This window comes from Myxocyprinus asiaticus, chromosome 39 (genome assembly GCF_019703515.2).
Source record: "Myxocyprinus asiaticus isolate MX2 ecotype Aquarium Trade chromosome 39, UBuf_Myxa_2, whole genome shotgun sequence".
Lineage (NCBI taxonomy): Eukaryota > Metazoa > Chordata > Actinopteri > Cypriniformes > Catostomidae > Myxocyprinus > Myxocyprinus asiaticus.
In genome coordinates this window covers 37,157,327-37,173,850 of record NC_059382.1, presented here as the reverse complement: position 1 = coordinate 37,173,850, position 16,524 = coordinate 37,157,327, and the positions used below count along the sequence as shown (strand labels likewise).

At 36.4% G+C, this 16,524-nt stretch overlaps 1 protein-coding gene across 6 annotated transcripts; it reads right to left on the bottom strand.

Moving 5' to 3' along the window:
* dmac2 (distal membrane arm assembly component 2) lies at nucleotides 1-10,464 on the bottom strand. 6 transcript variants are annotated; one of them, XR_007895300.1, is made up of 9 exons: nucleotides 10,427-10,464; nucleotides 8,880-9,070; nucleotides 8,340-8,420; nucleotides 8,102-8,241; nucleotides 2,437-2,599; nucleotides 1,442-1,716; nucleotides 1,064-1,141; nucleotides 327-402; nucleotides 1-51 (listed from the first exon to the last, which is right to left on the bottom strand). XR_007895300.1 is itself a non-coding variant. In XM_051678559.1 (6 exons), the coding sequence occupies exons 1-6, from the start codon at nucleotides 10,442-10,444 to the stop codon at nucleotides 1,518-1,520; spliced, it is 792 nt and encodes a 263-aa protein (XP_051534519.1). In that variant the 5' UTR covers nucleotides 10,445-10,464; the 3' UTR covers nucleotides 1,355-1,517. The 6 variants fall into 6 exon arrangements, 2 of the variants coding, with proteins under 2 accessions (XP_051534519.1, XP_051534521.1); XR_007895299.1 differs by lacking the exons at nucleotides 1-51; nucleotides 327-402 and adding an exon at nucleotides 447-945 and having other exon boundaries at nucleotides 1,064-1,171; XR_007895301.1 differs by lacking the exons at nucleotides 1-51; nucleotides 327-402 and adding an exon at nucleotides 448-945.
* Between the last annotated feature and the right edge of the window lie 6,060 nt (nucleotides 10,465-16,524).

Here is a 16,524-nt window from a genome sequence, read left to right as displayed (position 1 = left end):
CTCACCATTTACTCACCTTCATGCCATCCCAGATGTAAGACTTTCTTTCTTCTGCAGAACACAAATGAAGATTTTTAGAAGATCTCATATCTGTAGGTCCATACAATGCAAATGAATGGTGACCAGACCTTTGAAGCTCCAGAAATCACATAAAGACAGCATAAAAGTAATCTATACAACTCCAGTGGTTTAATCCATGTCTTCAGAAGTCATATGATAGGTGTGGGTAATAAACAGATAAATATTTAAGTCCCCTTTTATTATAAATTTACACTTTTACTTTTTTTAATGCCACATAGTTTTTGGCAATATAGTGTTTTGGTTACCTGTAGCAGGGGATTGTATATTGTCTGATGCCAAGGACTCCAAAATATGATGGTCCCCTTGCGAGTGACCCCCTTCCTAAAATATAAAGGCAGCTTTTTTTCTCATGTATAATGAAACACGCACTGTATATGATTCTTTATTAAGACAAGATGTTGTTAATTACGTATTAAGTAAAATACTTTTAAGTAAAAATTAAGTAATTGTTTTTTATATTGTTATTGTACTAAAGCCAAAAGAAAAGACTAAAATATTATCTGGAATATAGTTATTTTGCTTTGACAGTGTGTCTTTGTTCTAACAAATATTAGAGTACTGTTTAATGTATAAACCTAAAGACAGTTTAAAAAAAGCAAAAAAAAAAAAAAAAAAAAAGCAGTTTTACAAAAAATATTGGCTTGCAACCCCCAGTGAGCAAGAGTACAAACTATTCCTTCATCTTAAAAACATATATAAAACCTAGAAGCATATATAACAAATTATATTTGTTTATTTTACAGTTAAAAAACTATAACTGTCAATACAGTTGAATGACGAATACTCTCATGATGTCCAATCAGTCTTTAGAAAACAGAAGTCAAAGGTTTTTTACGCTCTCTCTCTTCTGGGGGTCCCTGGATCCTATTTAACAAAAAACCACTGACATGAAGAGACAGCTTTCAAGACTTATATAGTTTTTAATATTAAGCTGGATTGATATAAATTAAATTGTTTAAAGATTAACATAAAAAAACATTACCTTTGCTTGGCAGGTTTTGTCATCCACCTTTGCCTGTCTCAGTCTTTCAAACACAGATCTAGTGTCCTCACACCTCCACTGTGAGGATTACAGGATTACTTCACCTGACTAATCAGATTTCACACCTGTTACTTTGGATATGTTGCCATGGTATTGCTTTTACGATATTCTTTGGAGTACTATGTAAATACAATGTTAGGTTTATGGTATTCATCAGTATATAGCTATCAAAAGACCATAGTATACAATCTAAAACCATCACTGTACCATGGTAAGCATTGAAGGAAAGACTTATTTGATATATTTAATCAATCATATTTAATGCAATTTTTAAACATAAATATTCATTGTGTCTATGTCAAGACAATAATTACGTACAATATTTAAGTACACTGAAATGTACAGCAGCTGTTTGGGCATTAAAAGAAGTCTCCATTATCAGCAGTCCTGTAGTTTATATATGTCCAGTGTTTGCATGTGTGGAAGCTTCATTGTGGTCCTCCATTGGCTGTTGGCTGTTTGGCTGGATCAGGCCCTGCTCGTATTCAGCTCCAGTGACCCGGCAGTGCGGCAGCATTTCCTCCAGGAGAATCCGCACCAGGCCTGGACTATGCAGCTGAGAGAGTCCAGAAATGTCAAGTCGCTCTAATTTTCTAGGGTTAAAGACAAGAAAGAGAATTAAAAACAAACAAGGAATATTCCATGTTTAAAACAAGTCAAGCACAGTTGACAGCATTCGTGTCATAATGTTTATTACAACAAAAACTAATTTAGACTCGTCCCTCCATTTCTTTAAAAAAAGAAAAAAATCGAGGTTACATTGAGGCACTTACAATGAAAGTGAATGGGGCCAACTTTTGGAGGGTTTAAAGAGAGAAATGTGAAGCTTATAATTTTACAAAAGCACTTACATTATTTTTTCTGTTAAAACTTGTGTATTATTTGAGCTTTAAAGTTGTTTAAATTGTCATTTAAGGGCTACAGCATTACGTTGTCATGGCAACGTAACTATAAACTGAATATAACTCTAGACAGAAATGGTTAGTATGTGATTTTATCACACTAAAATCATGTTAATACATATTATTAACGTCTTGTGGCTATACTTTTGAAACCGTGAGTATTTTAATGTTTACGGATTGGCCACATTTCCTTCCATTGTAAGTGCCTCAATGTAACCCAGATTTTTTACCTTTTTTAAAGAAAGGAGGGACGAGTCAAAATACATTTTTGTTTTAATTAACATTATGCCACAAAGGCAGACAATTGAGCATAACTTGTATTGAACCCGGAATATTCCTTTAAGTGCGCAATACTACTTGGGGCCACTGTGCATCTGATAAAAACATATAGACTAGGTCAATTTGAGTTACCTGAGGTTCTGTAATGCAGCTAGTCCTCCCACCGTAATACGAGAGCAGTGAGAGATGTTTAACTCCACCAAACTCTCACCAAACACATGCAGACGGGCGAGGAACCAGTCATCCACTTCATGACATCCTCGTAGAGAGAGTGTGTGAAGTTTATTCTGACTCACTGAGGAGAGACAATATGTTTCAGTGGATAAAGCTACACGAACACTTGTTCGTCATATGGGCTAAATGTTTTCTTAGTTTCAGGGTGTGACAGCACTCTTTTCTGTGTGCTATTTATACAATGTATTGTTCTTCAATACTATAATACATGCTCTAAAACAGATAGTTCGGTTTTGGATACTGACTGGCCTATATACAGCATTCCAGCTGTGCTACAATATACAATACACACTGTCTGGCCCAAAAAAAGTTGCACACTCTAATATTTAGTTGGACCGCCTTTAGCTTTGATTACAGCACGCATTCGTCGTGGCATTGTTTCGACAACCTTATGCAACATCACAACATTTACTTCCATCCAGAGTTGCACACGAGATCTTGTATTGATGATGGGAGAGTCGAACCACTCTGTAAAGTCTTCTACAGCACATCCCAAAGACTTTCAATGGGGTTAAGGTCAGGACTCTGTGGTGGCCAATTCATTTGTAAAAATGATTCCTCATGCTCCCTGAATCACTCTTTCACAATTTGAGCACAATGAATTGTCGTCCTGGAATATGCCTGTGCCGTCAGGGAAGAAAAAATCATTGATGGGATAACCTGGTCATTTAGTAAATTCAGGTAGTCAGCTGACTTCAATTTTATTGCCATATACCGTTGCTGAGCCTAGACCTGACCAATTGAAACAACCCCAGATCATAACACTGCCTTAAATCCAAACAGCAATTTATTTATTTTTGGCCAGGCAGTGTAGTTACAGCTATGACGTAAAACACCTGCTCACCTAGCTACTATAAATATCACTGCACCAATAGAGTGCAACAGTGTCCGCCCAATTTTTCAACAGTCTTGGTTCCCTAAAGCCCCAGCACACTCACGGCGAAGTGCTTCTTTGTTCTTAGCTCAGAGCCAAAAAGAATTCAAAACAGCTGAGCAACAGCATACTGTTTGCTAACATTCAGACACCGGCTACACTGCTGTGTGAGCCGTTCAGAGGAGCATTGAAATATAAGGAGGCACAAGAATACATGTAAGACATCAACTAATGTGACATTAAAATGTGTTGTCAATGACTTCATGCCTCATTCTAAGAGTAGAATTCACAAGAGATTAATAAATGAAGCTGTATTAACAACTATGACTATTTCAAGTAATATATATGCAGTAGGATAATGTGTAATTTTTAATGTTTACCTTTTGCATTCATGGTGCTAACACGGCCACAATATGCACCCATTGCACTCTGTTTTTGTAATTTATGATGACTCAGATATTACTGCAAAGATGGGTGTATAAACGATTGTTAATGGGTAGAATACAGACAAAAGAATGATGATAGTGTAAGAAATTACAGTATTCCACTTGACTTGATTTTGTTTGAGAAACTGCATTCCCATGAAGGACTTGATTATCATAGTAACAGATTCAACTTTGTCACAGTAATATCTGGGTGATAACACCCTGAGTGACTTTAAATGATTATAGCATGGGAACAACGGTGGAACACCGAGAACTATCTCAGATAAAGGGATACGTGACCTTAGTTATCATTCGGTCGGGTATTTGTCTAAACAACTGGTATCACCACACCATTTGGGTGCTCACACCTGGAACAACATCGGGCAACCAGACCATGAGAATGTTATTCTTTAATTACATGAAGAGCACAGCTTCATTTACATGATGGCCGGCATGTTATTTTACAAACTAGTTAAAAGGTAAGGTTTTAGAATTCTCGTGGTTCAGTCTGACTCCGCTGTATCCAAGGTGCTTCATGTACTTTGTCACTGCTACACTGGAATAAAGACTTCAACATCTTCATCTCAAGATCAACGTCTTTTCCTTTTTTTGTGTATGTTTTATTTTTCTTACAATAGGCATATCTTACTTTGGGCAGATGTGTGAATGGCTTTCGGCTGCAGATGGCACATGAGTGAAACAGCGTATCAACCAACAGAATGAATGGGCACTTGGAGTATTTGAGTAGATTTAATTCCTTTTGTAGACTAATAAAACACACACACACCAAAAAAAAATAATAGCATGACATGTTCCTGAAAAATGTCTCTACATGAACGATCATACAGATGTCGGAAGTTTGCACCAGCTCGTTAATAACTTTGCACGCAGGTGTGTTCATGTTGACTGATCTTAACTGACTGAAAAAAGTAACTGAAAAACCTGTCGGCCTCAAAGTAGATGGAGCTCCAGGTCATGCCTGCTGATGGTGAACCAATGGCAGAAAAAAGGTGTTTAGTAGCCAGTACAAATTTTTACTGAAAGTTCGCTGAGGCGAGCTGTTACGAACCACCGAAACGAACTCAAAAACACTTTTGTTGTGCCAGATTTAATTCTAAATGTTGTCACACCTGTTCATTCTTCGAATAGTGTACCTGGGGCCGGATTCACAAAACATTCTTAAGAAGAAATTTCTTCTTAACTACCATTTCCTTAAGAAACTTAAGAAAAAAGTTACGAATATTTTGTATTCCCGAATTTATTTCTTAAGAAAGTTCTTAAGAAAAAATTGAAGAAACATTCAAATTCTCGAAAAAAAAATTCTTAAATATCGTCGTAAATAACATCTTAAAGTTAGGATAACCTCACAGTTCTCTTAAATTCTAAAAGGTAAGATGTTTAATGAATTTACTGGGTTTTTCATGTTGAGTCTGAAGTCGCAGTGGGCTGTTTACTTTAGAAATGTGATTTTAGACCAAAAAACCTTTTTGACTGTTTTGTGTTTAATTATATTTTTATTTTCAGCTTGTAAACCATGTAAATGTTATCACCAAATTCAAACAATAAATCTTGTTTTGAAGCTTCTTAATGTGGTGACCAATCATGCTAATGGATGCGCTGCATATAGCGCTCTCTCTCTGCGATTTTTAGAGTTCATAGAAACATAATAATTGTAACATTAGAAAGCTGAGACTTTCTTTTTCATCCCCCCATCCACATCCCTATCAGAGCTGGGCACAGCGGAGACAGCCTCTGAAACCCTTTCCCATTTACCCGCCTCGTACTTTCTGACGTGATATTATCATCAAGCTTCCCAAGGAGAACTTTTTCCTTGCAGTAATTTCCTGAACAAGAGCATCCAGCTCTTGTCTACTGAAGTTTTTGATTCTTTTCTTTTCCTCCATGCCACATTAAAAGTTATCAAATGTTTAGCAGCAAGTTAATTCACCTATGACGGTTAATGTCGTTAAACTAACACATCTCATGCACTTTTTTAAAAACATTAAAAAAAAAAAAAATAATTATTACGAGGTGCTTGCTACTTTAATTTTTTATTCTTAAAAAAAAAAGTTAAGATGTTCTTAAGAAAATATTAACTTCTTAAGAATTTTTCAGGAATTGCACTTCGGAACGTTCTTACAAGCTTCTTATAATTTATCCTAAGAACTTTCTTAATTTTTTTCTAAAGAGCATTTTTGTGAATCCGGCCCCTGGACCTTCCCTTTCATTTCTTCCAAAGGGATTTCATAAAATCCTTCCAAAAGAGAGTTCTAAGCCATGAACCAAACCAACCACCTCAGAGCCTAATCATAACATTACAAACTTTGATATGAAGCAAAAAATTATTTGAATATCACACAAAAATATGATGGTGCAAGACTACATACTTAATGTCTTTAATGAGGAAATGAACTACAATCCTGTGAAGTATTGCAAATGATTTAATCATATTTAAAACAATGTAAAAATACAAAATGATAGATTTAAAGTTTTTATTATAAGTACAGAATCAATATACACTATATTGCCAAAAGTATTCGCTCACCCATCCAAATAATTGAATTCAGGTGTTCTAATCACTTCCATGGTCACAGGTGTATAAAATGAAGCACCTAGGCATGCAGACTGCTTCTACAAACATTTGTAAAAAATGGGCCGCTCTCAGGAGCTCAGTGAATTCCAGCGTGGTACTGTGATAGGATGCCACCTGTGCAACAAGTCCAGTCGTGAAATTTCCTCGCTACTATATATTCCACAGTCAACTGTCAGTGGTATTATAACAAAGTGGAAGCGATTGGGAATGACAGCAACTCCGCCACGAAGTGGTAGGCCACGTAAAATGACAGAGCGGGGTCAGCGGATGCTGGGGCGCATAGTGCGCAGAGGTCGCCAACTTTCTGCAGAGTCAATCGCTACAGACCTCCAAAGTTCATGTGGCCTTCAGATTAGCTCAAGAACAGTGCGTAGAGAGCTTCATGGAATGGGTTTCCATGGCCGAGCAGCTGCATCCAAGCCATACATCACCAAGTGCAATGCAAAGTGTCGGATGCAGTGGTGTAAAGCAGGCCGCCACTGGACTCTAGAGCAGTGGAGACGCGTTCTCTGGAGTGACGACTCACGCTTCTCCATCTGGCAATCTGATGGACGAGTCTGGGTTTGGCGGTTGCCAGGAGAACGGTACTTGTCTGACTGCATTGTGCCAACTGTGAAGTTTGGTGGAGGGGGGATTATGGTGTGGGGTTGTTTTTCAGGAGCTGGGCTTGGCCCCTTAGTTCCAGTGAAAGGAACTCTGAATGCTTCAGCATACCAAGAGATTTTGGACAATTCCATGCTCCCAACTTTGTGGGAACAGTTTGGGGATGGCCCCTTCCTGTTCCAACATGACTGCGCACCAGTGCACAAAGCAAGGTCCATAAAGACATGGATGAGCGAGTTTGGTGTGGAAGAACTTGACTGGCCTGCACAGAGTCCTGACCTCAACCCGATAGAGCACCTTTGGGATGAATTAGAGCGAAGACTGCGAGCCAGGCCTTCTCGTCCAACATCAGTGTCTGACCTCACAAATGCGCTTCTGGAAGAATGGTCAAAAATTCCCATAAACACACTCCTAAACCTTGTGGAAAGCCTTCCCAGAAGAGCTGAAGCTGTTATAGCTGCAAAGGGTGGGCTGACGTCATATTAAACCCTATGGATTAAGAATGGGATGTCACTTAAGTTCATATGCGTCTAAAGGCAGGTGAGCGAATACTTTTGGCAATATAGTGTATTTAAAGTTTATTACAAATAATTCAGATATATACAAACATATAAGCAGTCTGAGAGTGTAGGGAGACCGACTCGATTGCATCATGGAAGCGGCTGGTCTCTGCTGGGCTAGTTTGCCGCAACTCTTTGAATGGTGGGTTTTACCACTCAGGATCACGGATAGTGATGTTCTCCATCAAGGAAATCTGCTATTAAACACGATTTTCTTTTAAATGAAGATGAAATAACACAAGCTTCAATAGAAGCATATTCCATCGATTTACAATCTCTGAGCTCATGGTAGGTCTTTCTATAATGGTTTAAAAGTTAGAGTTAAAAATGAATTCACCTACTGAAAAAATGAATGGGCTTTTTACTTCCAGAACCAGACTGTTGCGCTCCTTTGTGAATATTGTAATGGCTAAAGGGGTTGCTCCGCTGCATGCCAAAAGCACTAAAAGGAATGTGATACTTCCTGCAACAAGTGTGTGTATGTGTGTTTAAAACATAAGTTGATTACCAAGGTTGTCAAGTCCTTCATGGTTTATTAGGGTGCCACTCAGATCCACTTCCTCAATATGTGTGTCAGGTGTGCTGACGAATTCATAGCTGAATCTTCCTCTTGAGTCTGGACGAAACCATTCAGACTGGCCTGCAAATCTATAGAGATGATGGAGACACAATTATGGATATCTACTTAGAGTAGTAGAGATAGTCCTAAGTAGGACTCTGGATGTGTTTATAATGGCAACAGTTACCTGAAGCTCCCTCTTAGAGTCAAAATATAATAAGCCGCAGCAACATTATCACCAAACCTTTGCTGTGTGTAACCAAAAAACCTGTATGAGAGATTAAAAAAGACCTTAAAGTACATGTATTTATTTAACAAATTGCCTTCATTGAATTACTAAATCATATGGGTTAATGGTTAATCCCATCATAGTCAAGCCTCAAAGTAGTAGTAAACGTTGACATTTTCTGAAAAAAAAATGTGTGTGGTGCTTGCCCGTGCAAAACAAACAGCCACTATGCTAGGGTGTTGTGCATGGTTGCCAGGGCATATTGAAATATGGTTGCTAGGGTTCTCGAGATGGTTCCTAGGTGGTTACTTACTGACCCAAGTCAAAAGAGCCCACTCCTAACTCTCTATTTTACTCTGGTCCCTAGATATGTCTCAGGACACTCCATTAATATAAGTCTATGACATTTTTTTGGTTTGTTTTAACCTCTGCCAAACAATAAAATCTGATTGCTTAGAAAAGTAAGAGTACACCTCTAATGAAACACTGGCCACTTACTTATTCTTGCGTCCGACTACTCGTGTCCTTAACCAGCTGCTCCAGCCCACAACATTCTCCACATCATAGAAGTAATGATTGAGTTTCAGGAGGAACCTGGTGAAGACAGATGGAGCAGTAGCACCTGAACTCCAACTCCTCCTGAGAGCAACAGCACAGGTGCGTTCTGAACACCTCCTGATGGCCTGGGACTTATGAAAGAGACATTTAAACACAAATGAGCAATAAATGAAAATCTGTGACAGTGTCCCAACCTTTTTTTGTCTCATGAAGCACCTCTGCCTCATCAGCAATGCTCAAGTACCCCTCTATCCACACCAAACCTCAAAAGTGTTCCTTTTAATTCATATTATAATGGGTATCATTTAGCATTAATGGTAATTTTATTTAAGCAACCGTTATTACAATGATTCACTCAAATCTAAAATCAATCGATACTGTGAGGGCTTAAATTGAACCAGTTTGAGAAATATAGAAGCTGTTATTTTATATTTGCATTTAAGTTGATATTGGTTTGAATGGCTGAGACATTTGATGAAATCAAAATAGATTAAAGTGTTGCATTTACTGTAGCTTACTACTTTTTATAAGGTAACTTCAACTCAAAATCATTCATTGACAGAATAAGCAAATATGTTAACCTTCTACACAATAAAATGCATGTATTGTTTGAATAAATTATATCCTCTTTTGCGGTACTTCACAAATCAAACAAGGAGTAAATGTTCAAAAGATATGGTTTATTGCTTGTTTGATGGCCAGCATTACTCATTTTTTTTTTTTAGGTTTTGGTAGAGAGTCCAGGAATTTTACAGGACCGAGGTTGCAGCTCTAGTTGCACTGTTGTGGATAAGTGTGTGTGAGACGAACAGGTACTTTTCTTTTCTTTTTTATTTTGTATTATTGAATGCAAGGATATACAGACTAAAGAAACCAAAGCTTTACAAATCAAGGACAATACGTAAAGATCACATGTAGCTAAGAAAAAAAGAATACAAAGGTAACATCTTACAAAAGGTCTTGATAGAACGAAAAAAGAAAATAAACAAATAAATAAAAAAAAAAACAGAAATAGAAGAGACAGAGAAGGAAAACTAGAGGGCACGAAATTAACCCTTTATACATCAATTAAAGAACAAACATTAAAGACATTGCACACTGTAATAGACGAACAGGTACTGTTGCAGAAGTCTACTACCTCTGTCCAGTACACACACACTCAGTTTCATCTTGGGTACATGTACCCCTCTTCAATTCTGAATAGCGCTAAACGTTTGCTTTTACATAATACTCCAAGGTACTCAATGGTACATGTCCAAAAAGCATTACATTACCATTGTGCACGTCCAAAATAACAGTACTACCATGGTATTTTGTGGTACTACTTTGTTACCCCACATTGGACTTTTGTGCGACTATAAAATAAAGCCCGATTATGAAATATATCATTATGACTGTATTCTCACGCATTTATTATAAAAAACAGTCACAGTCACAAACCCATTACTAATCTGGATATATGATATAAGCAGTTGTATTGAACTCACCAACAAGGAGGCTGCCATTTTTCTACGGCGGCTGTGGAGTGACGAACCGCAATGTTACTGGGGGTGGTGGTGAGTTTCTTGCAAAACAGAAGGCACAACGCAATATGGTTAGTACTGCAAAATAAGAAATTAAAAAGGACCCCCTGGTCTAAACACTATTCTAAGCATGGATATTCGTTTTTATGTTAGCAACTATTTATTTCATATAGTTATTCCGCACGACTGCAGAAAAACATAATAATTCAAGTTGCGGATTTGTAATTTTCAATCAACTAAACCTAATTACAAATTATATATATATATATATATATATATATATATATATATATATATATATATATATATATATATATATATATATGATATTTTGCTACTATTGGTAAGTTGTTAAACATGAGTTAGTAAAGAAACAATCTTTCGCGATAGTACTTTACAAACACACGGGTGTTGTTATTCATCGGTGCAGGCAGCAGGAGGCGCAAAGACATTACAGAATAACAAACGGCTGCGACGAGCACATACAGTTGAAATTAGAAGTTTGCATACACCTTAACCAAATATACAGTACAGGAGGTGAAATAACATGGCACTGTACACATACAAATATTGGCTGATTTATTTATTCTTACCAACATTTCGGCAATCAGCCTTTTTTTAAAAAAAAAAAATAGCAGAACAAAACATTTACATACAAATACAAACAAAGAGGATTACAGTGTGCACCCACTGTTACAACAGTATACCAAAGTAAAACAGAAAAATAAAATATTAATTAAAAAATGCATTTAAATACACTGTCGGGGGAATAAAAGATAAAAATAATTATTTAGAAAAAAGGCTTCAAATACTCTATACAATTTTTTATTTATTTATTTATTCTTTTAGAGTCTCACTAAACTGCAACAAATCAGTTTTATATTGGTGGATGTTAGGTTTATTATTTGCCCATTTCTGTTTGGGAATATGGTGTTTTCCATATATGATAAATAAATTGATTACAAAATTTAGTTCAAAACTCTTGTTCTTATCATATACAAAAATATCTTCACCTGTTAGCCAAATCCTCAATTTTGTGAGTTTAAATATTAAATGCTTTATGTCAATCCAAAATATTTTGATATACATACATTCAAAAAAATACATATATTATGGTCTCTTCCTCTATATTACAGAAAACACATGTGATCTCCATGTCTTTGAAAAATCTTGACATTACTTGTTTCACTGCAATAAATTAAATGTATAACTTTACAAGTAATTTCTTTAACTTTATTGGTGAGAAAGCAATTACTGGGTAATCTCCAAACATTCTTCCATGAAATTTTTTAAATACTTCGAATTCCAATATGCTTTGCATCTAGGTAACTAAGCATTTCTGCAGATTGTTCTGATAACTAAAAAGTTGACTCCATTCACTCTTATTTGTGTATCATATGTTGAAAGAGTCATACCTCCAGAAGACATGACACCTGATATTAGTTGATTAAGGCCACCCGGAATTGCATCAAATTAAATTGCAAATTCCTTTGCAGATATAGGAATCTGATAATGATTAAGGAATTCATTGTAATTAAAAAGTTGTCCATTACTCTTAAATAACTGTCTCACCAGTAAAATACTATTATCATACCAGTTTCTGAAAAATAGAAACTTGTTCTTAAACTGAATATTCTTGTTATTCCAAATAACAGATTTGTGTGGAGAGAACGTGTGTTTGTACATAAGCATCCAAGATAATATAACCTCTTTATGGAAATGAGCTAACTTCACAGGAACCTTGTTTACATCAAAATTACATTTGAAGAAAAACTCCAAACCACCCAACCACCCAATTTTCCCCTTTTTCTCCCAATTTGGAATGCCCAATTCCCAATGTGCTCTAAGTCCTTGTGGTTGTGTAGTGATTTGCCTCAGTCTGGGTGGTGGAGGAATCCCAGTTGCACATTTTATCATGTGGCTTGTTGAGCCCGTTGCCACGGAGACAGCGCGTGTGGAGCCATCCACCGCGGCAACCGCACTCAACTCACCATGCGCCCCACCGAGAACGAACCACATTATGGCGACCACGAGGAGGTTAGGAGACCTGGCTGGAGTCACTCAGCATGCCCTGGTGAACTCCAGGGGTGGTAGCCAGTGTATTTTACCACTGAGCTACCCAGGCCCCAATCAATTACTTTCTTGATTTCAGTTTTGTTTTTCAAGAAAAGAGCCGTATCGTCTGCTAATTGGGAACATTTACATTTTTTGTCTAAAAATTGAATACTTTCAAATCTATCTTTTTTTATATGTATGGCCATAGTCTGTGTGACAAATAAAAACAGAAAAGGTGAGATTGGGCAGCCCTGTCTGTTGTTCCATGGGGTCCTTTTCCAATGGCAACTTAATTGAGCTGTTGCAGTCGTTGTATAAAGTTTGAACAGCTCATTTAAAAAATTCTCCAAAACAAAACAATTCTAATGTCTCCAACATAAAGTTATGATCAACAGTATCAAATGCTTTAAAAAAATCAATAAACAAAATAAATCTATTATCTTCAATAAACTCATTGTAATAAATTAAATCCAAAACAAGCCTTATATTGTTACAAATGTGTTGACCCTTCATAAATTCTGATTGACAGTCATCAATAATGGGATCAAGACACGTCTTTAGTCTTTCAGCAAATATCCGTGCAAAAACGTTAGCATCATTATTAATTAATATGCTGCCAATTTTCTAAAAATAAAAGGGTCCTTATTGGGCTTTGGTAAAGTTATCAAACCTTGCCTCAAAGAATTGGGTAAATAACCACATTGAATAGACTCTCTGAAAGCAGCTACTGTAACAAGAAAGGTGATAATTCATCATGAAATGTTTTATAAAATTCACTAATTAAACTGTCATTTCTGTGTGACTTATTATCCTTTAGCTTGTTAATACAAGGAAGTACTTCACATAATGATATCTCTTGGTCACACATCTTCATAGAGGACTTGCTTAACTTTATAGCCTCATCTTGAATAGAATCAAAAAATTATTGTGTATCACTCAGTCTGTCATCTATAGAATACAATTTCTCATAAAATTTGGTCACATACCTAGATATTTCCATAGGGTGCTCTGTTAACTGTCCCTCAATACTCAATTTAACCATAGATGTGAGTTCTACATTTCTTTTTTCCATGTTAAAAACATGGAACAATTCCCTCTAACAATTTCTTCCTTGATCTAATGAAGGCACCCTTTGCTTTATATTCATAAATTCTATCCAAATCTAACAGCAATTTTAATAATTTATTCTTCCCTTCTTGATCTAAGCTATCATTTCCAGAGAGGCTTATGATTTCACTAATAATTCTTTCCTCATTTGCTCTTCTATGTTTTGCAATATCTCTTCCCCTCTTTATGGCCAAACCTCTGATTTTGTATTTCATTGGTTCCCAATTTGTACTAAAATCATTTGTTAAGTTTGCATTATTTCAACATTCTATAATAATATTTTTAGGATCTTCTCTGAACTGATCATCTGTCAATATGGTCTGATTTATTTTCCAATGATTAACTGATTTCACATCATTGTTTATAGTTGTATTTAGTGAAAGAAAGATGGCTTTGTGGTCTGTACGAACAGAAGGTTCTATAGAGACATCTTTAACATAATTTACTAAATTATTTGAAATTAACCAGTAATCTATACGTGTCTTTTTTAAACCATGTAAATTTAATTTTGTTGGGTCTCCAAATATCCATCAGATCAAACATTGAACATAAATTATAAATTTCTGGAAGAACAGACCTAGCACTTGTACGAGGAGGAAAACAATCCTTTTCAGAATCCCATATTGTGTTAAAATCCCCTCCAATTAATAATTTAGCATTGCTAAACTTATCCAATATTTTTTGAATCTGGTCCTCAAAATTAAGGAATAAGGCTTTATTTTTTGTGGTAAAGTTAGTCGTGTACATATTTCCTAAAATAAAGTTTCCAGAGTTCTTTTCTCTTACCATTATCACCCATTTACCTGAGTGGTACATATTAGTTTGGATTATTTTCCCTTTAAATGTACCTTTTAAGATTGTAACACCTGCGGCTCGATTATTCCCGTATGACATCCAAACATCATCCCCCTATTGACTTATCCAAAAATATAATCTGACAAAGATGCATGTGTTTCTTGAATAAAAAAATTTAAAAAATCACATTTGAATCTCCTGAGAAATAAAAAAAATTGTTTTTCTCTTTAACAAATCACAAATTCCCCTGACATTTAAAGAACAAACCGACAAAGATACCAATGTACTGTATTAATTATAACTTACAAAAAAATATGTTACCATCACCTCAATAACAACCAATACCTGAACTTGACCTTGATAAACTTAACTCAAAGCCTTGAAATAACTCTGATTGTAGGAACTACAAACGAACTTTTCTGATGATAAACTCCTATAACAAGTTGAAAGAGAAGCCTTTCTGTCTACAACCTTATCTGCCATCAAATGATGACCAAATAATTTACTTACATGGATAAGCAGCTAATTGTGTCCATGTGCATTTCTTCTTCAAACTACCGTTTATGCAACAAAGATCACATTTAGGTGTTATACAAATTCTCCATTTGTATTTCTTTCCCATCAACAAAGGCTTTTACTCCGATGAAGTATGCTTTCTTTCCCACCTGACGAGCAGCATCCACTTTTGGACGCAGTTGTTTACGTATGGCTTTGTCCGCAACCGTTAAATCCTCTCCAAATCTTAGCTTGTTTGTCTTTAGGTAGTCGCTTGTTTTCACAGTTTTCCAAAGCAAATCTCATGTAGATCTGGACATAATTGGAGGATGACAGTTCTTGCTTTCGGATCATTTCCTTCAAACTTCCTTCTGAGCCATTGAATGATGTCTACCTCTTGCTGTAGTTTGGTGGTAAAATCCGGAAGAATGGCACAGCAGATGTCCACCACTCGTGTCTTCACGTCTTAGTTTGCTTGCTCAACCAGCCCATACAGTCTCAGATTCCATCTTCTTTTGTATTGTTCTGCCTCGTTGAGCCTGGTTTCAAACTCTGACAACTTTTTGCCATGTGCAGCACCAACCTCTTGAACTGTTTTCACCTCTCTCTTTACATCCTGCATGTCTTTTTTTAGCATCTTTCACTTTGTTGAAGAGGAATTCTGTCATTTTCTTCAAAGCATCAATGCTCACTGTGTTTTTTCTTGAGAGATCTTCTAGACCATTAACTCTGTCACTGATGCATCATACAATGTTTTATTGAAGTTCAGACAGGGAAGGCTCATGTTTACCTTTCTTCGGCTCAGGGGTGCTGGGAGTTGGGTCAGTTAGTGGAAAGATTTCAGAGTTCTGTACCAAATATGAATGCGCTGTAGAAACGTCAGTGCCACAAATTATCACTTCGTCATCTCTGCCTTTCGTTTTTGTTAACTGCTTTGTCAGGCCCTTTACTTTCCCTCTCTTTCCGTTTTTCTGCTATGGTAGCTCGCTGAATCACAAATCGGCAGGTTGCAGTGTTAAACTTAAGAAATACTACAGCGATTTACTTTTTATGCTTCTGTTGATAAATTGTAAGACCACACATTAGATGTCAATATTAGATACTATTAATAACTAGATAATATTAATATTAAGATACTAGATAATAACATTTAAGGTGATGGAACACATTTTTCCCTCAGCTCCTCAAAACTACCTCCAATCTTGCACGCCTCTCGGAAATTTTCAGCTCAGATTTCGACGAGATGCAGGTGCGTGACGTCACACAAACATGTCTGCACTCAGGGAGACATACAAAGTAAGTGATAAACATGAACTTTTATTTAGTAATATAGGTAAAAGTTCCTACAGTACATGATATTAAAGCTTGTTTAACTAACACCTGCAGAAACAGGTGTACAAAACATGGTATATTATACTCTCTTTTCAAATTTTACACCTGTGCCACAAGGAGGAGGTCATGGCCGGGCCATGATGGAGCATTGCCGGCACTGAATCAGCTGATCAGCAGGAGAGTGAGATAGAGGGCAGCCGGAGACGTCAGTTCGGGAGAGAGAAAGAGATGCACGTGGCCACACTGCATGTGTGTCTGTATTTGTTTGTTTGTTTTAT

Excerpts from the sequence above, each read along its gene's own strand:
- dmac2 (XM_051678559.1), bottom strand. Across the intron at positions 8,421-8,879 it reads GTAGTCGGACGCAAGAATAA|GTTTTTTGGTTACACACAGC; the intron begins GTAAGTGGCCAG and ends TCTCTCATACAG. Across the intron at positions 1,717-2,436 it reads GCTGCATTACAGAACCTCAG|AAAATTAGAGCGACTTGACA; the intron begins GTAACTCAAATT and ends CTTTAACCCTAG.